General features: G+C 42.3%; 1 protein-coding gene across 2 annotated transcripts in view; it reads left to right on the top strand.

Annotated features, from left to right (window-relative positions):
• Positions 1-22,777, top strand: part of HLCS (holocarboxylase synthetase) — a 111,603-nt gene that overhangs the window by 82,407 nt on the left and 6,419 nt on the right. For both annotated transcript variants that reach the window (XM_051773045.1, XM_051773046.1), the window contains exons 7-9: positions 14,844-14,911; positions 15,973-16,133; positions 20,163-20,277. In XM_051773045.1, coding sequence (XP_051629005.1) covers positions 14,844-14,911; positions 15,973-16,133; positions 20,163-20,277 — 344 coding nt within the window. The remainder of the gene's footprint in view (positions 1-14,843; positions 14,912-15,972; positions 16,134-20,162; positions 20,278-22,777) is intronic.

Raw genomic sequence — 22,777 nt, 5'->3', positions numbered from 1 at the left:
CAGACCATCGTGATGTTTTCTCTGATTTTAGAAATCTGTGTTACTGAGCTGTGTCACTCATGGGATTAGAAATAATAATAATAATAATAATAATAATAATAATAATAATAATAATAATAATAATAATAATAATAATAATAATAATAATTCTAGTACCTAAAGGGGCTCCAAAAAGCTGGAGAGACTATTTACAAGGGCCTGGAATGACGGGACAAGGGGGAATGGCTTCAAACTGCCAGAGAGCAGGGTTAGATGGGATATTAGGAAGTAATTGTTCCCTGTGAGGGTGGTGAGGGGATGGGATAGAATTCCCAGAGAAGCTGTGGCTGCTCCTGGATCCCTGGAAGTGTCCAAGGCCAGGTTGGACGGGGCTTGGAGCAACCTGGGCTGGTGGAAGGTGTCCCTGCCCATGGCAGGGGGTGGCACTGGATGATCTTTAATGTCCCTTCCAACCCAAACCATCCTGTGATTCTATGGTTTTTTTGTGCTTTTATAGCATCATCCCTCTGTGGATTTGGAAATATTTTGCCAATAGTTACCATTTATCTTTCCAAAAAATCTTAGAAACACTGTAGAGAAATAGTGATGAGAAGTAGTTTCCTCCTACAAACATGGGGAAGCAGAACCACCAAAGTGATGATTTTTGCCTTGGATCACATAAAGGCACATGTGAAAAATCGTGTGTGGGGAGATCCCATTCTGTCAAAGGGTTGAATAGCAAGAAGTGACTGTCTAAACAAATCAAATTGAGTTTATCTAATATTGGTAGACTAAACCCAGTTTTAACCATTCCTTGCATGCAGGCTTGAATCCCAGAATCCCAGAATGGTTTGGGTTGGAAGGGGCCTTATAGATCATCTTATTTCAACCCCCTGCCATGCACAGAGAACCTTCCACTAGCCCAGGTTGCTCCAAGCCCCATCCAACCTGCCCTTGGACACTTCCAGGGATGGGGCAGATTCAAAACTACTGGAAAAAGGGGACTTCAATCAAAATTTCAGTGTTATTCCCCCCAGATTTGAGTGATATAAAGTTTTTCTTATCAAAATGTAGACTGATAGCTGATAGTTTATCCTATTCGGGTTCCTGTTTCTTTCTGTGATTAAAATAATAATGAAAAAGCATTTTATTATTTTCTCTGCTTGTGTAAGTGATGTCTGACCTGAACCTGGTGTTTACCCCACACCATCCTCGTAGGGTATCCCAGTCCCCAGCCCTAACTCTGGGATCCAGGAATGCTCCTCAGGACTGCAGAGCTTGTGCAGCAGCAGAAATTTAATCCCAGTTTGTCTGGGAAAGGGGCAGCCATGGGAACAGCTGCGTTCCAGGAGGCCTCGTGGCAAAGTGCCTTGCAGGGAGTGTTTGCACTGAGCTGCAAGACAACCAAACCCATTAAAATATAGATTAAAATATAGTGCAGAGATGTCAGCCAGCCATCAGAGAGCTCTGTGTTTCTATGGGAAGGCACATTGTAATAGTGTTACTTCTTCCAAGTCCTTCACTTTCCAGTATTACACTGGATTATCACTTTTTTTTTTTCCCCTAGAAAAGGCTTGTGGTATTTTATTGCACTGGCAACAAAAGGGGTGGGGCTAAGGGAGTAATTTAATTTTGACTGTAAATATTTCTTTCAGTGGGTAGAATGAGTTAATTTTTGTGTGTTTAATATTACAAGCACCATTTGGAGTTGGACACACCTCACAGTGCCTGTTCTACCTGGAAGGAACTGCTGAAATTATAGTGAATTTTGCTTAATGGGCAGAGAAAGAAAGCATTTTTTCTGCTGTCACATTTTATATTTTCTGATCTCCTTTCTCAAATTCGGTCATGTTTTCTTTTTGGAAGTATCCTAAAAGCTAATGAATACAAGGAAATTCAATTATAGGAACTCTTCAATAACAAAAAGAATTGTTCCTGTCAGAGGGAGAGATTGAGTTTGATAAAGAAACCAAGATGTATTTTATGTTAACTTCCAAGAAATTTTCTTGACAGTAGGGTTTAAAAATAGCATTTAAAATTGAGAACTTGACAATGCATTTCGTGGTTTTGGAAGCCACTTTGCTTTGTCTGATATTGCAATATAATAATATAAGTTGGAATATTATATGTAAGTGAGAATAATAATAAGTTGGAATAATAATGATATTATATAAGTTGGAATATTATATTGGAATTTAAGTTTTATAATAAAATGGGGGAAGAATTCTTTTTGCTGTTAGAAAGATCCTACTGTAGCTTTTCCAAATGGACAGTCAAATACATAATTTATTTCAAAATAAAAACACACTAATAAGCAATAAGCAAATGCAGCTCGACAGCATCCAACCATTCAGTTGCTCCATTGGATGCAAAGGTTTTGGTTGACTAAAAAAATTACCTTTTCCTCTTTTCTTGTTGCTAAACCACTGAGAATTCCCAGGTAGTGTCACCCTGTGGATATGTGCCAGTGTGAGAGCTGTGCTCCTTTCGTTGCCCTTGGCTTGTGTCACTTTGTGTCTCAGTTTTCAGGATCTGCAGGAGGAAAAACCCCACTGGAGAACTGGGTCCCACCCTGAGTATTGACAGAGGTCTAATTGATCGTGTCTGTGTTTGATTTCGGAGTGAATTTGCCATTTCTGGCTGCACAAGGGTATCTGGTGTGGAGAGTGCCCTGAGTTAAGCCCTCAGCAGATCTCTTGCCTGTTAGTAAAGCTGAGCTCTGCTTATGCTCTGATGTAGAGCCGTGGAATTAATGTAACACCCCTGCAACTCAATCCCTGACACAGAGCAGTCCCCAGACGTGGGAAATGCCGCCAGAATTCCCGAAAACCTGTGTGTTTGGGATCTGAACATGTTCGTGATAAGAACCTGGGTGTTGTCTGATAGTAAATTAATTTACTGGTCTCTAAAGTCAGTTCTTGATGTGCAGGGAAGGCAACGGAGCTGGGGAAGGGTCTGGAGAACATGTCCTGTGAGGAGCAGCTGAGGGAGCTGGGGGGGTTTATCTGGAGAAGAGGAGGCTCAGGGGGGACCTCATTGCTCTCCCCAACTCCCTGACAGGAGGGGGCAGGGAGGGGGGTCGGGCTCTGCTGCCATGTCCAAGGGAAAGGAGGAGAGGAAATGGCCTCAAACTGCACCAGGGCAGCTTCAGATCAGAGATTAGAAACAATTTTTCCTTGCAGGAGTGGTCAGGCCTTGGAATAAGTGTCCCAGGGAGGTGGTGGAGTCCCTGTCTCTGGAAGTGCCTGGATGTGTCCCTTGGGGACATGGATTAGGGATGATTGTGGTGGTGCTGGGTCAGGGTGGCACTGGGTGACCCTGAAGGGCTCTTTCAGCCTTGATGATTCTGTGATTCTGTCACTACTGGTGGGAATTTTGTGTGCAGGGGAATCATCTCCCTGTGGTGGATTTACTGAAGGAATAGAAGATGTGCCACTGCTGTCTGAGCCTTGTGTTTTACCTGTACTTGGCCTTGTCAAGCTAAACTCCAGCGTTGTTTGAATTTCTCTTCTTGAGTCATTTGAGCCCCCCCAGTGATGGTTCAGAGGCCAGAAGTTATAGAGACACAAACTGACCCAGAGCTTGCACTCTGTGAGTGAGAAAAAGACCTCCAGGGGCAGGATGACCATGGATGTGAAGAGGGTCTCAAAGGTGAACACAAGGAGCTTTGATTTGCTGCAGTGGAGAAGTTATCCCATAAAGGGAAACAAGGATGATAGGAAAATGAATTTTACAGGTAATAGAGTGCTCTTTTGTGGTAGTCTAATGTCCATGGTTGAAGAGTCAAAATTATTTATGGAGTGCTTGTTGAAAAAGACCTGAAAGGAGAAGTATTTCTTCACCTTACTCATTCCCAGTTATATTCAGTGCTAAATATATTGTGCAAGGTGGAGCAGAGAGACAGCTGCAAATACTTGACATTTACAACTGCAACTTTATTCATTCTGTGAAGACTTTCTTGTTAAACTTCTGTCAGTGGAGAAAATGGGAGGTGATCATTCTTTCTTAAGTGATCTTTCTCCTTTTAGATGTTTTAACTCTTCATGCCACAACTGAAGTGTTTAAATGCCATCTTTAAATCTAAGATCCATGTGGAGTGAGCGTTGCCAGAGATCTTCCAGCTCTTAAAGTGAGTTGTGACTTATTGGATCTGGTTTTATCCAAAATCCATGATTATTTACAGAATACAGTTGCCTGTTGGATTAGAACTTGGTAAATAAGTCTGACTCTTCCAAGTCAGACATTTCCAAATTCCAAGTGCTTTGCCTAGGAATGGTGTGTTTCCCATGGCACTCAGAGAGTGTGAGAAGTAGTTCCCTAAAACTCACTTTATTCAGACTGCTGAGGCTTTGTATCTTCCACTCCTTCGGCACAACTCAGTCATTTCCATTAATAATTTAGATCAGAGTATTGAGGCTTTCCTTATCAAAAACTACACATTGTAGGGAGAAACTATAAGTTTGTAAGAAGGTAGATTTAAAACTTCGTGGATCAAAGTGTGGCTTTAAATAATCAGGATGCAGCTCTTCATGGATAAGTGTGACACAGAGTAATAATCAGCTGTAAATCACCAAATGAAGTGGTTGGATATAATTTTTCAAGAGGTTCTGGAACTTTGAGTGAGGAATGGAAAGCAGGTTAAAAATAAATTACTGTTGTAACAAAGGGAGTGAGGATTGAGACTGAAATTCGTACAGAAGTGCTTAAAAATGTGCTGCATGTGAAATGTGCAGGGTAATCCTTCCAGTTCTACTCAGCACTGGGAGGGCTTAACTGGAGTTATTGGTCCAGTTTTCAGCACCAGGCTTCAAAAGGTGTGGATTTGCTGGGCACGGAACAAAGCAGGGAAAAGGGAATAACTCAGGGTGTAGGAAACATGACTCCTTCGATGGAGAGAGTGGGATAGAAAAGAATTATGTTTCTTTCATCAAAAGAAGACAAAGATGGTGTAAAGAAACCTGTACTCTAGTCCATGGTGTGGGAAGAGAAGGAGAAACATTTCTCTGTTTTCAGTGGGTGTGGGACAACATTTTAATGCAGAAATGCAGATACAGGAATTTTTTCCTCAAGGAAAATTTACCTGAAGGAACCAACAAGAAAGATGGAGAGAGGCTATTTCCAGGGGCCTGGAGTGACAGGGCAAGGGGGAATGGATTCAGACTGACAGAGAACAGAGTTAGATGGGATATTGGGAAGGAATTCTTGGCTGTGAGGGTGAGGAGGGACTCACCCAGGTCGCCCAGAGAAGCTGTGGCTGCCCCTGGATCCCTGGAAGTGTCCAAGGCCAGGCTGGATAAACTTGGAGCAACCTGGGCTTAGTGGAAGGTGTCCCTGCCCATGGCAGGGGGTGGCACTGGATGATCTTTAATGTCCCTTCCTACCCAAACCATTCCATGACTCCATGGTTATCCATCCACCCACCTCTCATGGTATGACCTATTTGTACATATTTTATTATTTTAAACTGGGCATTTTTCAGCTTTTCAGGAGTAGGAAGTTCCTGCTTTTCTTGCCCACGAAGAATTTACAATAACCAGGTTACATCTGGGTTTTCTCCTGCCCTCCCCGACAAAGAAAATCCAGTATTTGGGGGGTTGAGTATCAGCTACTTTTTGAGTTGAGTCTGGTAGTTCAAATCTACATTTTGATGACTGTTCTGGAGTTTACAGAGGATGCTGTGGCCAGCAGAAAGTAACTTCCTTATTTTGAAATCCATTCTTAATCACCCATGAAATGAACTATTGGAGTCTGCCTTCAAGTTGGCACGGCCAAGGGTTTTAAAAATATTTAGCAACATATTTGGAAACAGAACTTTTCTGTTCTTTATTTATATGTGTTTCAATGTTGGCTCTTGCAGGAGAAAAGTGCTGTGGGCTTTAATACTGGATTTAGAAATCTTGTGGTTGCTGTTGGCACTGGGAGGGAGGGAGAGGGCTCTTGGTACTTGATGAGAGCATTTTTTGTGTTTTAATTATCGGGCACATGAATGTGGAGCCAGCTGAGTTCAGCTATTGTGTTTATTGCCTTTTTTAATCTACCATAAAAAAAGCCATAATTTTTCGGGATTGCTATCTCTTAACATGATCTGCAACTTGAAATCAGAAAATATCATCTTTCTTCACTCAGGCAACGAGAAGTCACAGGGAAATTCTATTTAGGGATGTTGAAGTGTAACGTGCAGTTAAGTGTTTGAAAAGGAAAAATGACATTGTTTCAGATAAATTAATTCCTCCTCTTAGAGAACAGCGAATTTCTGAATCTGTATTTTCTTTGAAAAATTATGTATATGGTAAATATCCAATAATACCTTTAAAAAATAATACTCTAAACTCGCTAAACAAAGTATTTCAAGTGACAACTGCCATTTTAGAGCTCAGTTATCATTTCCTAAGAACTCATTTTAAAAATGGCTCTCGCTGAAACACTTTGAAACAAAAAAATACCTTTTTTGCCTCGATTTGCATTAAATTTATCTTTATGTATTAATCTCTTACGTTATACTTTACATTCACATTATTTACATTGCACACTAAGGAATTTCTCAGTGTTGCACACCTGATTTTTAAAAGAGAAGGAGAAAAAAAATAAATTGCTTTTTTGTCTGTGGGAGTTTTTAAATTAAATTCCAGGCTTGTTGACTAGGAATGGGGCGTTTTGATTGCTTTTGCACAGCAAAACGTTAATAAATGCTTTTTTTTTTCAAAGATTTCATGTATCCCAGTGCTTAATGGAAAAAAAAATCACGCAAGTGAAATAATTGTGCTTTACCTGCCACTTTATGAAGTCGGTTTATAATGGTTGTAACACCTGGGCAAAATTGGGAAGATTTGATTTAATGCCAAGTAACGTGTTAAATTCCCACCTTCGTGGTGATGTTTGTAACACACGGCGTAGCCCGTGGCGTAGAAATCAAGAGTATGAACAAACATTTGGAACTTACAGGAAGTTCTCTGTGTGTATTTTTAAATTCTATGGTGGGAGATGAAGATTTTAAAATTGGGGCTCGCCCAAGGCAAACAGGGGAAATGAAGAAATTTGCCTGAAATTTTAGTTAGAACGGGTCGCACGTGTCTTCTGAAGGAGGAGAAAAATTAAAATTGAGGACTTAATTAAGAGTTTTTAAAATTAAAACTTGTTTTTCAGGTAGGATTAGATTAGAAAGGCCGGGTATTTACTGCATCCTTGGGTTTATAGCAACAGCCACATTGCCATTGTCATAAACCACCGAGGCCTAAATTTGTTGCAGGCATAAAATAAAAGAAACTAAAGAAAATGCAAAGCCTTTTAGAGTGTTTTCGTAACTATAAATTATTTTTGTGATTTTAACTCTTGATGAAACTCACAATGGTAATAGGATAAAGGAAAAAATTGTTAATGTGAGGAAAACAAATGTTATTGCTCATTTTTTAGGTCTTCTACGGTTGCTTATCAAGGAATGGATATTTTGGGGGTTGAAATGCTTTGATTTTCCCCATTTTGCAGTGGAAAACTCTGTGAAGGATGTGGAAAGGGCACCTAATTGTGCTCACACAGAATCTTTTCTCGTGCTCCCTTTGATTTCCACAATAAGTCCCGTGTCTTTTGTCCGACATTAACCCTGTCTGAGTGGCTATTTGGGAATAACTCCATCACTTCTGTGGTGAAACACAGCAACTTTTTAACACCCTCTATGATTTAAGACAGGAAATGAAGTGATGTCTTAGTAAATTGCAGAGAAATTTTCATAAGGGAATGTAATTACCCAGAGTGGAAGTTGGCCCGAATATCCCGTTAAAATCGCTCTGTGTGCTAAAAGCTCTCGGTTTACTTTTTCATCTGAGAGGGGACTGTAGGTATAAATTCACAATGACAATGGATTACTTTTGAGATCCTGGTGTTTGTGGTGCCTCCATGTCCATGGGCAGGGACATCAACTAGACCAGGCTGCTCAGAGCCCCATCCAACCTGACCTTCAATGCTTCCAGGGACGGGGCATGTATGACAAAGAATCATAGCTTGGATTGGAAGGGACCTTAAAGTTAATCCACTTCCACTCCGTGCCATGGGCAGGGACACCTTCCACTAGCCCAGGTTGCTCCAAGCCCCGTCCAACCTGGCCTTGGACACTTCCAGGGATCCAGGGGCAGCCACAGCTTCTCTGGGCAACCTGTGCCAGGGCCTCCCCACCCTCATCGTAGGAAGTGTCTTCCTTATATCCAGTCTAAGTCTACCCTCTGTCAGTTTGAAGCCATTCCCTGTGTCCTGTCACTCCAGGCCCTTGGAAATAGTCTCTCTCCATGTTTCTTATCGTCTCCTTCAGGCCCTGCGAGGCCACAATCAGGTCACCCCAAAGCTTCTCCTCTCCAGGCTGAACAATCCCAGCTCTCCCAGCCTTTGCTCCCAGCAGAGCTGCTCCAGCCCTGGGATCCTCTTGGTTCCTGCTCTGGCCTCTCTCCAGCAGCTCCATGTCCTTGCTGGGCTGTTCCCCAGGGCTGGAGCAGCTCTGCAGGGGGGTCTCACCCGAGGGGCAGAGGGGCACAATCCCCCCCTGCCCTGCTGCCCACGCTGAGGGATCAGCCCAGGGCACGGGGGGGTCTGGGCTGGGCCATGTCCAGCCTCTCCCCCACCAGCACCCCCAGGGCCTTCTCCCAGGGCTGCTCCATCTGCTCATCCCCAGCCTGGATTGATCCCAGGGTCAAGACCTTGCTCTTGGCCCAGTCCTGGGCTCGTGGCTCCAGTGAAGTGTGATGAGATCCCTGCTAAAAGTGGCACCACCACGGCCTGCACTGATGGGCATGTTTGAAATCCTTCACAGCATCCTTACCGTGTTTCACTTTGGACAGGAGGGGTTAGATCTGCTTTTCATCAATATGTTTATAAATCTTAATTCCAGTCTGAAGATTCTACTCTTACCATGTTATGATAAATACGTTTCTCTGCATTCCCCATAACTATTCTATTTCTTAAATCTTGGCTCTGGAGTCCTATTTCTTATCTCTTTCTTTTCCATTTATCCCATGTTAATTTGGGGAGATGCTTCAGGTAGCTTTTTCAAGTAAAGAAAAGCCATGAATTGAAAAGATTGCTTATCATAGGGAAAAAAATGAAATAAACTGCTCAAAACAGCAGAAGTTTTTACTTTTCAAATTACAAATTGAAACAAACTCCTAAACTCTCTTCACATCTCCCTTGGAAACTCCCTTTTTTACTGTAACTTTGTGGTCTTGATGATATTCACAGAGAAGTTGATTTACTGAATAAAGAAGTTCTTTAAGTTTGCAGTTTTGGAACATTACCAGTGTGTCTGAACCAAGGTTTCAAATTTTACTGGCATTTTGTTGGCAAACTAATTTTTTTGAGTCCTTTCTTATTTGGGTATGTTTCCTGACACCTTTGGCTGTATGGTACTGTGTTTTAAAATTCTCTTTTTTTCTTTCTTTTTTTTAAAAGAGGAAAAGCCTATAAACATACACAAAGGACTAATTATAAAATATCTGGTGTAAAAATAGAGAGACAAGAAAATTACCAGCTGAAAAATGCAGTGAGCAGAAAAAATGAGGGTTTAATGGTAGAGTTCTACTCTCCTGCCTGTGCAGGAGGCCCGATTGTCAAAGCAATTCCACAAGCAAAACATGGACTAATCCAAGGCCAAAATATTGTCATTTAAATCAAGCAGAAGTACATGGGTGGGAAGAAAGAGGTGGTTTAGTCTTCCCTTCCATCCACTGACATCTTTTAGTGTTGTTTCCCTTTTGCCAGCAGCAGAGTTCATTTATGGTGAGCCAGATCAGAGCATCGGTCCAGCTGAAAAATAACTCCCACAACTTTGCCCTCCTCCCAGGCTGCCTACATCCTGCACTTTCCCTGGAACTGTGTTGTTATTACTGCACTGCTCCCGGAGATTTAACCACCTAGAAGTTGCTCATCTGTAATTCCTTACTGAGAATGTCGTGTCTAGTACAGGACAATCTTCTTTTTGTAGGATTTCTTGAAGGGAAGGTACAAGAAACCAGGTGTCCAAGGTTCCACTCCTTATTTTTACTATTTTTTTTTTGTAATTTTTTACTTTTCCCCATGGCTGGGACATTGTAATCCCTTAATGCTTTTTTCTCACTGATGCAGGACTGTGGCATATCCAAGGAGTTCAAGGAGAATTTGACACTAAATGGCCCTTTCTGTACTAACATTTCTATAGGGGACCCCACTAGAAAGTGCAAAGAAGCTCAGAATTTTTGCAGTGGAACAGAAGAGTGCATTCATGGCACAGTGTGTTCTGGCATATATTTTTCCTGCTGGATTTAGGCACGGTTTTAAGTGTGGAATGGGGAGATTCCTATCATTGAAATAAAACTCAGTGGGATTAACAGTTTAGGTGTTCTACTTGTCTCACCTGGGGGGGTCAATCTTCTGGGAGCCTTCAGGTTGCACCTGGGCGTGTATAAAATGCTTCATGGAAAGTGGAAGATGAATAAATTTAAATATTTAGGCTAGTAAGAGAGTGTGAAAATGACTTCAGGATCCTGCCTGGGGTATGGGATTCCAGTGAACAGCCTTGGGGCTAAATTGCTGTTTTAGTAATTAGTAGTTAGTGGCTGGTTCTGACTGGTTTCAACCAAACCTAAATGACTACTGGAAACACCAGAGATAACAAGTTTCTGTACATTTTCTGGAATTAAAGGATCACTCAGATTGGAAAGGATCTCTAGACCAACCTCCTTCTTTTAAGCAGGGTCAACAATTAACTCAAACCAACTTGCTCAGGGCTTTTTCCAGTCAGATCTTTAGAACCTCCACAACCTCTCTGGCCATCCTCTTCCAGTGTCTAGTTATCCTCATAGTTCAATGTTATTCACAAATTTGATTGAAGTTCATGCCATTTCCTCCTGTATTTCCTCATTTCCTTTTGTCTTTATTTCCTTTTTATCCTAATTAAGACATTAGATAGGACCAGCCTTAGGGTAAACCCCTGAGGAACTGCAGTTGTCTCCAGCCTAGAGGTGGAGCACAAACCATTGCTTTTCAATCCCAGAATCCAAACACTCTTTGCTCATCTGGTGGTTCATCCATCTGGACCACAATGGCTGGACTGGGATACGAGGGTGCTGTGAAAGAACATCTTGAAGATGTTTCCCCTTCTCCATTCATGTGGGACTTCCCCTGATGTCCATGACCCTGGTGATGGAAGAGCTTGATGTGCCCTCAGCCAGCACTCCCAGATCCATCCCATCTGCTCTCATGGACTTGAATGAGTCAAGGTTTCCCTTGAAAGGAGATTTATGGGATCGGTCCTTTCCTGCTGTTGGTGTTTCCTCTTCTCCCTGAACCCTGTCTATGTGTGGAAAGGCCTGGAAGACCTTGTTGGTGAAGACCAGGGCAAAGAAAGCCTTGAGTAACTCAACTCAATTTGACTAAAAATTGAGAGGACTTGTGTGTGTGTGTTGCTTTTATAATATTCTATAAACAAGCTACTTGAGAGTGAGATTTTCAGACAAGGAACTTGAAGGGGAGGGAGAAATCTGGTCATAACTCCCCCCCTCTGGTGCCCAGGTATTTGAACATCTGGAATGCAATGCTGCCTGTTGAAATACCTCTGCAATACTGTAACACAGCAGGATGCATTAATGAGAGTTTCAATCTTAAACCCACAACATCAATGAAATTTATGGTTGTCAGGCCGTTAACATTATTCAAACATAGGTTTTTGTGGTTTCAATTCCCACTTTACGTTCTTGTAGGATGAAAGTTCATTGTGTTGACTGGCCAGGAGTCCTCCTTACACTTGAAATGTCTATAAAACAATTAAGTATTGTTTATTACTCTTGACAGCATTCTCAGTGTGCACTGCAGGGTGGGGAGGAGGGTGTTTGTTTGAAAAATTAGAATCTCTGTCTTAATTTTTCAGCTGGTTTAATATCCTTGAATACCGAAAGTGCCTTGCCCACATTTTGGAAAACACCACAAAAATGTTCAAAGCAGAAAAGAAGAATTTACATAAAATTCCAGTATCATCTTCAACCATCATATAAATGCCATCTGATATTCTTCCTGATGGGTAAATTTGCCTTCAGATATTTCATGTTTCCCTACTCTTCTGTCTCAATGTGGTCTTTTGACTTGATATGTAGAGCAAGTTAATGAGCACAAAAACAAACAAACAAAAAAAAAAAAACCAAACCAGAGAGTTTCTCGAAGGAAAAAGTTTTTGGGGAGAAAATGTGGTGAGCACTGTGATTAAGTCACTGCAGAAAAACTAAATTGTTAAAGCTGCAACTGATTAAGTTGAAAGAGAAGAAGGGAAGTCAATATGTAAAAAAGTGCACGTACAGTTAATCTTTCTGGTAAGGGAAATCCAAGTTGTTTCTCCCCAGAAAAAAAGAACTAACAAGCACACACACAATTTCCAAAGCTCTGAAGTTTAGGGGGAGCAGAGGGTGGTTGTGTGGAGATTTTTATTATCAGAGGCTTCACAGTAATTCCAGCACAATCTCAGGAAGTAGTAAAACTAAATCTATCTGTCTCTTGCTGTATCAGTCTGGGTATTAACAACTTCCCCATGTTGTGTCCTTTAAAGAATTTCTTCATGGCCCTTGAAAGTACAACCTCAGTCTCTCCATTTAATATGTTGTTACCTGCTGCCAAGCCTTTAATAGCTGCATTCATGTGTTCTGTTAATCATATCTCTTTGGTGTAGAGCCTGTGTTTTTGGATTCCTAATTAACTTTTTTCCTGCTCTGTTTGTTTTCCTCCCATCATGGCAGCACATGGCTTTTTCCTTTTTTTTCCCTCCTATTTAAAGACAGATATGTGAATGGAGAAGTAACAGACATCAGTGTGTTTCAACAAAGCCTGTAATCTCTTCCTAACTGTGCTTCCAAATTTAAATCAGATTTTCATGTTGCAAAACCATGAACTTGGTGTTGTGACTGAAATCAGGCTGTTCCCAGAAGACAGGGATGAAGCCTCGTGAGCTTTGGGGGATTTTCTCCGTGAGGGGCTGGAGCGTGTCCAGGGAAAAGAAACGGAGCTGGGGAAGGGTCTGGAGAACATGTCCTGTGAGGAGCAGCTGGGGGGGTTTATCTGGAGAAGAGGAGGCTCAGGGGGGACCTCATTGCTCTCCCCAACTCCCTGACAGGAGGGGGCAGGGAGGGGGGTCGGGCTCTGCTGCCATTCCCAAGGGAAAGGAGGAGAGGGAATGGCCTCAAACTGCACCAGGGGAGGTTCAGGTTGGAGATGAGAAACAATTTTTCCCTGCAGGAGTGGTCAGGCCTTAGAATAAGTGTCCCAGGGAGGTGGTGAAGTCCCTGTGTCTGGGAGTGTCCCAGAGGTGTCTGGATGTGGCCCCTGGGGACACGGATTAGGGATGATTGTGGTGGTGCTGGGTCAGGGTGGCACTGGGTGATCCTGAAGGGCTCTTTCAGCCTTGAGGATTCTGTGATTCTGTCACTACTGATGGGAATTTTGTGTGCAGGAGAATCATTTCCCTGTGGTGGATGTACTGAAGAAATAGAAGATGTACCACTGCTGTCTGAGCCTTGTGTTTTACCTGTACTTGGCCTTGTCAAGCTAAACTCCAGTGTTGTTTGAATTTCTCTCCTTGAGTCATTTGAGCCACTCCAGTGATGGTTCAGAGGCCAGAAGTTATAGAGACACAACATTGTGGAGCCTGTCACAGCTTCTGTTGGTTTGTGTGTCCCTGCCCAGGGCAGGGGGTGGCAACGAGCTGATCTTTAAGGTCCCTTCCAACCCAAACCACCCCACGATTCTGTGATTTGTAATTAGCAGAGGCATTTGTGGCCCAGGCTTTGCTTGGGCCCTCCAATAACCCCTTTGATCATCGTGCAGGCAAGTCAGTCCTTTGAAAGATATTCTGAAACCTTGGGGTTTCTTGTGTTTTGGCACCTCCACGAGTTACTGATGCCCCGTTTTAGAACGTGTGGAGCGGGAGGGATGGATGGTTCCTCAGCTTGTCACCTGCACAAAGACATGTCTGTGGGCAGTGGGGGGACACTTCTGCTCACAGCAGGTCCTTGCTTGATTCCAGACCCTAAAACACCTCTCAGAAATTAAGAGGGAGTATGTTGAATATGTTTTATCTGTTAAATAACCCTTCCTGAAAATGTGAAATGGAGGAGGATCGTGGGTACGGTTCAGATCTGGTTTAAAGTGGCTTGAATGAAGTTCTCACAGTAGGGTTTTTTCTTCTTTTCTTTTTTTTTTCAAGTCTAGCATTGACTCATTTGGTGGTGTTAAAGTGCACTTTCTACTTATCCCCAGAGGAAAGTTAGTATTCTTTTAAGTGAAACTATTTTAAAAGCAGAACACAAGTCTAAAATAAGCCAGTGTTCTCTAGAGTTCTCAGAAGGTGTAGATTTATTTACTGTAGTTAAATCATAATTAGTTCTCAGGGGATAGTGTATCTTTTAAACTGCTTTATTGCCACCATATTGGTTTTCTAAATAATCAGAAACTGCTGCTCTTATATTTTGTAGTATGAACAAAAATTTGCTGTAAGTAGAAACAAATGTCTGGAATTGCTGGTTGTCACTTCCTGAAGATACGACAGCAAAAAAAAAAAAAAAAAAAGAACACTCCAGGAAAATGTGAAGAAATACAAAACGTGTGTTATCAGAAGGCACCTTAAATGAACTATGGCTCTGAAGTGTGATGGATGCAGCAATGCTTTACATTATCATTTTTCAGTTAATCAATTTTTAATATTCTAATGGGTTTTGGTCGAGAGTAGATGTTACCCGAAAGCGGATAAATGGTGGTGCAATGTTAACATAAAATATTACCTGATATTTAAGCCCAAGATTTTCATGAATGTAGCTTAGTGTTGCAGCTGATAAGCACATGAGTGTGTTTTTTTTTTCCCTAATTGGCAGGTTAATGTTGGACGTGCCCGAGGAGATGGGTTTAATAGCAGTTGCTGTTCGACAAACACAAGGGAAAGGTAAGTTCCCTTCTAGTGCTAAAAAATGTGTATTAAATAGATGAAATAGGGCATCTTAATGTCATCTAGCTGCCTCAAAGATTATTTTTGATAATGTAATCTACAGGATAATCGTGTCTTCTTCTCCTCCTGCTTGAACTGAGGATTCGAACTCAAAACCTAAGTACACAGAGACCAAAATAAACATTTTCAGGATGCTTGGTGGCTTCTGCAGAGATGATTTAGTGGTCTCCTAGTTGCTGCCAAAATGTCTCCCCAGTCATGGAAACTGCCATCAGTACATTTAGTGTAATCCAAGTCAGAGTTCCACAGCAGAACTCCTTTTTGACTTAACTGGAACAAAACTTGGTCTTGACTTGTTCTGAGAGGTTTCTTGAGTCTGCAGGACCTACCTGAACAGTCTTTTGCAGATAAATGTGAGCAAGTCCTGTTTCTTGCCCAGAAAGCTTCTAGCATTTCTTTAAAAGCCACGTTTATTTTATCAGAAGAGCACAGTTTCTGGCCTGATAAGCTTTTCTGAGCACAGATCTGTGTCAAGATGCTCACCTGGCTCTCAGGGCAGGTCTGGCTCATGTGGAGTTCATTCCCAGTGTGGGTGGGTTTCTAGGGGCACTCAGAGCAGCTTCACAAATGCTTCTTCACTTCAACAAGGCAGGATTTTATTAGATGTGTGTGGCACCAGAGACCAGGGAAACCCTGGGAGCAAGTCATTTAGGACATACTGGGAAATGGAGCAGCAACTTGTACATTAGAATTATAGGAGAGAATCCTGGCATGGCCTGGGTTGGAACAGACCTTAGAGATCATCTTGCTCCATCCAACCTGGCCTTGGACACTTCCAGGGATGAGAACATTAAACAAACTGCTGGGTTTTTTTGAAGAAAAAGCTTTGCACTTTAACCCTTCTTCTTTCAAAATTAGTTTGTAAACTCATTGCAGGACTTATGGGAGATTCTTGGATGGATACTGTTGAATCCTTCCCTACATTCACAAAGTGATGGTTTTTTTTAAAATACTCTTTTTCTTGAGTTGAAGTTCCCTTTTTCTGTCTCCCTCCCCAGGTCGTGGTGGGAATGTTTGGCTCAGTCCCATGGGCTGTGCTCTGTCCACTCTGCATATCACCATTCCCCTGCATTCCAACCTAGGCCAGAGAATTCCTTTTATTCAGCACCTGGTGTCTCTGGCAGTGGTGGAGTCAGTTAGATCAATACCAGGATATGAGGTATGTCATTCTAATTTATCTCAAAATTCCTCTTTCCACTGAATTCAGGTTTTAACTGTGTCTTCTATGTGTAGAATAGATTGAATGCAGAGTATAGTTCTTCAGCACTAACACAGTGACAAACTTAACCTTGATAACATTTGATTATTTTTATGTTTTCAGAAATCTAGTGTACATATGTCTTTTGCTGAGCTGATTAAGTGCACTCCACTCATTTCACTCATAATCTTATGAAACTTAAGCCTCAGTCCTCAGCAGTAAAGAAAAAAATCCGTTTTGTTTGCCCAACAATTTCGAGTTAATTTGGTTTGATTTTGAAGGGGTTGGGGAAGAAGGAGGAGGGAAAAATGAATAAAACTGACAAATCCTTTGCTGCCTTTTTTTGTTTGTGCTGTTTCAGTGGTCACTTTATCCCTTTTAAAGGATTTTTCCAACCCTTGTTTAAGGTTGAAAACTGATTTCTAAGGCAAGAACTTAGGAGTATTGCTCTCGAGAGGGAATCAAGTGTCCTGTCATCAGTATTAAAATGAAGAACCAGTCTTCTTCATCACCTCATATATCTCCTTTTTAATGTTACCATTTCCTAATATTTGCTAACTATAAAACTTTGGTATTTTACAGAAGTAGTTAACTAAAGCATATGTTTCCTATATTACAGAAAATCAATGACTTATACACATTTACACATGAACTTTATTATAGTGGCACCCAGTAGCTTTGCTGTAGTTTAGGGTCTGTCAGCCTTTCTATTAAAACCTTCTAACTTCAGTGCTTCATAACCTGACCATAAAAACAAAATGCTTCAGGCTAAAATTTGCAATATAAAATATTTGCTTAGAGTGAACACTTTAACCATTTAAAATAGGGGGGACAAGAGTTAGTTTTATAAAGCATGAGGCTGGCTGGGGAAGGAGCTAATTTATGAATGGAGGTGGTTTTGCTTCTGTGTGCCTACCCTGGTGTGCTGTGGCATTTTTAACTTTGTTCCATTCAAGAGGAGAAGGGTGACTGAAGTACTAAATATGGATGTAAAAATAGTATGTGGCAGTAATGCATGTACTATACCTACAATATGGGCACAGCAAGAGCTGTGACCAGGAGAGAAGTACTGAACTTGAGAGGACATCAGCAATGGGTGAAACTAATGTTAGGGGACAGGACTCAAATTAATGCAAGGAAATTCAAAAATTTATCAGGATCTCAGTGCTTAAATTTCCTCTTTGGGTGTAGGTTGGGCAGGGCTTTTCTTTGTGCCCGTGTCGTGCCAACTGCAGTCACTGCAAAAAACGAGCTGATCCACAGAGTTGTGGAATCATAGAGTGGTTTGGGTTGGAAGGGACATTAAAGATCATCCAGTTCCATCCCCTGCCATGGGCAGGGACACCTTCCACTAGCCCAGGTTGCTCAGAGCTCCAACCAGCCAGACACTTCCAGGGATCCAGGGGCAGCCACAGCTTCTCTGGGCAACCTGGGTCAGGCCCTCCCCACCCTCACAGCCAAGAATTCCTTCCCAGTATCCCATCTAACCCTACTCTCTGTCAGTGTGAAGCCATTCTCCCTCATCCTGTCACTCCAGGCCTTTGGAAATAGTCTCTCTCCATCTTTCCTGGAGCTCCTTCAGGTCCTGGAAGGCCACAATCAGGTCACCCCAAAGCCTTCCCTTCTCCAGGCTGAACAATCCCAGCTCTCCCAGCCTTTCCTCCCAGCAGAGCTGCCTAATCCCTCTGATCATCCTGGTGCCTCCTCTGGGCTCCCTCCAACAGCTCCATGTCCTTGCTGGGCTGAGGACCCCAGAGGCTTCATTCTCTCCTCCAAATTTCCATCCCTCTGCTGGAGTATGTCAGAATCTTAATAACACATTAACACACTTTAATATCCTTCACTCTCCTCAAAGTCCATTTGAGGATTTCCATTCAAAAACCCGAGTTACCACATCTCAGTTTATCAACCAGGCATCATTTTTAGGATCGCCAGGATTATTGACTCTGCTAAAGAAGCAGCACCTGAGGCCTTTGTTCTGTGCCCTCACAGAGCAAATCTGACAGCTCTGTGGTTGGAAGTTTCACTGTGGGATGTTGATGCTGCAGATCCAAATGGGCCTCACATCAAGAGAAAGCTTTGCTTTCCCATTCTGAGGACAGCAGACATCTCTCTAGTGAGTGAAGATAAGAACATGCTCCGTTTCCAGCATATTTTGTGACATCCATCATTTCTTTCCCATCGTGTGGTACCTTGGGAATCCATTCTGGGGCGAAGTCCCTGCTGTGTGATGGACACCCTGAGAACACCCGGCTGACTTGGCTCTTCTTCCTGCTTGTTGTCACTTCACTCACAGAGCTACTGCCTGGTGTCTTACAGGTGTTATGTTTTCCTCTAGTCAGATCTACTGGGTAGCTCTACAGAAGACCTTTTATCACTGATAATACCATTTAATTGTGTCATACTTCACGTGTCTCGGGAGTCTTCTATAAACCTTTTCCCAGCGCGGGGAGTCAAGTTGTTTTCCATAGCGAACCTGAGACTGCTTTGATAGCAAAATCAGGTAGTATTTCCTGTCAATGAACGTGTAATGGACTCCTCTCTGGCCTTTAAATCTGTCAGGAAAGTAGACATGGACCCAGGTGCAGTTTTCACACATCCTGTAAAGGGATTTCGTAATCTACAATAGGAGGGAACGCGACTCTTGTAGTCCTGGAGCACCTCCCATAATTTGCCCCTGGGGACACAGTCATGTGCAGTTTTTCAAGCTGCAGGAAGCACATTTGCTTTCTTTCTGTGTTTAAGTAGCCAGTGCAAAGTTCAGCTCAGTTTCTGTGGTTTCAACAAAACCTTCTCTATTGGGCTGGAACGGTGTCACACAGCACGGTTTGTGTTTCCAGCTCGAGCGTCGCTGCCGAAAGCCTGAATATATTTAGGACATTAGTGGAGTTATTTATCCGGTTGTGAACTGGAATTTCTCCTGTCTGCTAAATTTCCTTTCGGAAATTCAGGATGTCATTGTCTCTTTGGAGTCTGGAAGGGTCCTCGAGGAGAGTGGGGATGTTATTTGGGGCTTCCCCTGGTTGTTTATCAGCACTGAGCTCAGTTTGCATCTTTCTTGAGTAAATCTTTTGAATCTTTAATAAGCTCTCATGAATGAAGGAAATTATTCTATAAAACCTCACCATTTTGAGACTGACAGCCTCTAGTATCTTTAGTCCCCCTTTTGGTCACTCTAAGTGGTTTTTTATCTTAAATATATTATTTTTTTATTTATTTTTTTAGTAAAATTTTTCCCTGACGGTGCCATCCTCATTTGTCACCATGTTACTGTGATGTTTTCAGTAACATTTGTGGAGCACTTAAATAGATTCTCATTATGAAGAGCAGTTCACAGTATCACATTTGGTGTGGCAAAGAGGTAGAGAAAATTCTGCCCTTCTGCCCCCTCAGGTGAGACCCCCCTGCAGAGCTGCTCCAGCCCTGGGGAACAGCCCAGCAAGGACATGGAGCTGCTGGAGAGAGGCCAAAGCAGGAACCAAGAGGATCCCAGGGCTGGAGCAGCTCTGCTGGGAGGAAAGGCTGGGAGAGCTGGGATTGTTCAGCCTGGAGAGGAGAAGCTTTGGGGTGACCTGATTGTGGCCTTGCAGGGCCTGAAAGAACCAACAGAGGCTGTTTCCAAGGGCCTGGAGTGACAGGACAAGAGGGAATGGCTTCAAACTGCCAGAGAGTGAGGTTAGATGGGATATTGGGAAGGAATTTTTGGCTGTGAAGGTGGGGAGGCCCTGGCCCAGGTTGCCCAGAGAAGCTGTGGCTGCCCCTGGATCCCTGGAAGTGTCCAAGGCCAGGTTGGACAGGGCTTGGAGCAACCTGGGCAAGTGGAAGGTGTCCCTGCCCATGGCAGGGTGTGAGTCTGAATGATCTTTAAGTTCCCTTCCAACCCAAACATTCTGTGATTCCATATAAACCATGGAATGATGAATGAGCCGTGTTTTTATAATGAGTATTGAAGAGCAAAACATTTCTAATTATGTGGTTTTGTTTTTTCAGGATATTGAGCTGCGAGTAAAATGGCCAAATGATATTTACTACAGTGACCTTATGAAGCTTGGTGGAGTTCTGGTAAACTCAACACTTATTGAAACAACATTTCATATACTGATTGGTAAATGTCTATTTTCAAGCTTTTCAAGCTTTTCTGTACTGCTTTTTTTCTGAAGAAATTTGTCATTAATATCTGTATAAGTTCACATGGTAACGACGAGAACAAATAATGACAGCAGGCATTAGGAAATAAAGCACAATATTAAATCAAAAGGAAGCAGAAGAAGTAAATGTTTTCATTCTTCTTAATAATTCCATATGCTTGACAAGGAAAACATAAATACAAGCATTTGGGCTGATGTAGCAGAGTTCAAAGAAAGAGCATTACAGGACAGAGGGAAATTGTCCTTGATTTATTGCAAAACTAGTAGAATATGCTAAAAACTGTATCCTTTTTTTTTCTATTTGCTTTTTTTTATAACATGACAGATAGCTAAATAAAGAACATGCCTTTTAAATCAGGAGAGAGCGAGCTACGTACACATAGTAATGTTTTTCATCTTTTTAACCATTGAGGTGTTTTTATCATCTCAAGTCTGATAATCATCCTGCTGTTTGCTAAGGAAGTTTTTCCCCTCACCAGCAGCATCACAGATCTGTCAGACATGCTTAGAAACCTGCCAGCAGAGCTCCAGGTTCTGGTTCCAAAAATAATTGTCTCTTCTATGTCGGAAAAATTCCTTAGCAAGTCTAAAAGGTTAAAGAAGATGGTAACATTTGGGTTGTATTTGAATGTAACATAAGGAAAATGTCTTGGAAGGAGAGTGTGGTCATGATATCTGTGGTTTTTGTCAAGCTGCTGTAATTTTAGAGGTGCAAACAAGCAAAACAGTTGAAGTGATCACCTCCTTCTGTGAAACATACCCAGGCATTACATTTTCTATTCAATTATATCCTCATTTTGTAAATAATCCGCATGAACAGAATGAAAGTTACACCAAGACACTTAAGAAGTCTCTCTGTGCCCCATTAATCATTTATTGCTTCCATGTTTTTCTAGAGCTTGTTCTGGTTAACAGAGGAAAAGCAGAAATGGATCAAAAAATATTTCATTATATTGAATATCTCTTATGCAAATGTTTGGTTTGGACCTTTTATTTCTTACTCTAAACACCAAACCATTAAATTCAAATTAAAGCCTTCTGCATCTGTTCTCTCTCATATCCATAGGAGTTATCTTGGGGGGGTATAGACAAAAGATGTACCTGTTCATCAGTTTACTTTCACCTAGAAGCTTCTAAAATTAAAACTTAGTTGCTACATATGAATCAAAGGAGCTTTTTTTCAGTGATGTGTCATTGAGAGCAGTTGAGGAGATTCATGGCATCTAAGTTCTTATGTTAGTAGTGGTGGTAGATCCAACTTCCACAACAGGAAAGGTAAACCAGATGCAGCATCCCTTTTCTACAGTCATGCAGATTCCTTACCTAGACAGAATCACTGAATCACTGAGGTTGGAAAAGATCTCCAAGACTATCAAGTCCAACCTTGTGCCCGATCCCCACCTTGTCACCCAGCGCAGAGACTCGCTGAGTGAGTTGCTGAACTCACTCTTTCCATGGCATTCATGAAGAATATCCCACATGTGAGGACCACGATAAAAATCAGAGCTCTTCAAATCTTCCCTTGTCTGAGAATTACCTCAGAAGAACAAGGCCAGAGACAAACCTGCCTTTGCAGCTGTACCGGCGCTCAAGGCCTCGCAGAGGACGCACTTCGCGTTCGTACTTTTAAACCTGGTTCAAAAAAAAAACCAAACGAACCAAATCATTTTTTTTTTTTAATTGGAAATTTAAAAATTAAGAACTTCAAGGGTGGCAGGACTTTTCAGGAGGAGAGCTGTGCAGAAGAATATACTCCATGAGTGCGAGGGCCAGACCGGGAGCAGGCGCAGGCAGCCAAGCACAAGTGGAATGCAAGGGACGGCCAACGTGCGTGACCTGCAGACACTCCTCTGTCTGCCTCTGCCTCAGCTAAGGCATGTCCAAACAGTGCACAGATGCTGATGGCTCGAGCACTGGAAGATATATCAGCCACATCAGCACACTGCTGGGCGGTGCTGAATGGTTATTTTTCCCTCTTCTCGCTTGGACACTGCAGAGATGCCCCTAAGGGCCCTGAGCACCTCATATGCCTCAAATTAGCTGGCTGTGTTTTGCCACCATGTTTATCCCCAGGTGCTTGTGCCTCAGCTGAGCTTGTCACCTCAAGGTGTCTCTTGTGTCTCAGTTTTTGAGTTGCTGAGCAGTGGTTGAAGCCTGACCTGCTGATGGACCCCAAAACCCCGTGATGCCCCCTCACAACACCAATCACAGCTTAAGGACCACGGGCACTCTCTTCCCTCGTGCTGTAGTTGAGTGGAAACAGCTGAGTTGGGATTTGCTGCCATGGCACAAAGTATTTTCCAGTTCATTTTCCTTCATCTCTTTCCAATAACACATTTCAGCTCATTTCCACGGGATCAGTGTGTTGGTACTGGTATCACTGGGCCCTGTTTGTGTGCATTCTCTGAACTAGTTAAAAAACAAAAACTCCTTTTCACTGAAGAGATCCTTCTCCTC

This window comes from Manacus candei, unplaced genomic scaffold (genome assembly GCF_025592945.1).
Source record: "Manacus candei isolate 608988 ecotype Guabito, Panama unplaced genomic scaffold, ASM2559294v1 h1tg000165l, whole genome shotgun sequence".
Lineage (NCBI taxonomy): Eukaryota > Metazoa > Chordata > Aves > Passeriformes > Pipridae > Manacus > Manacus candei.
This window is presented reverse-complemented; position numbering and strand designations above follow the sequence as displayed.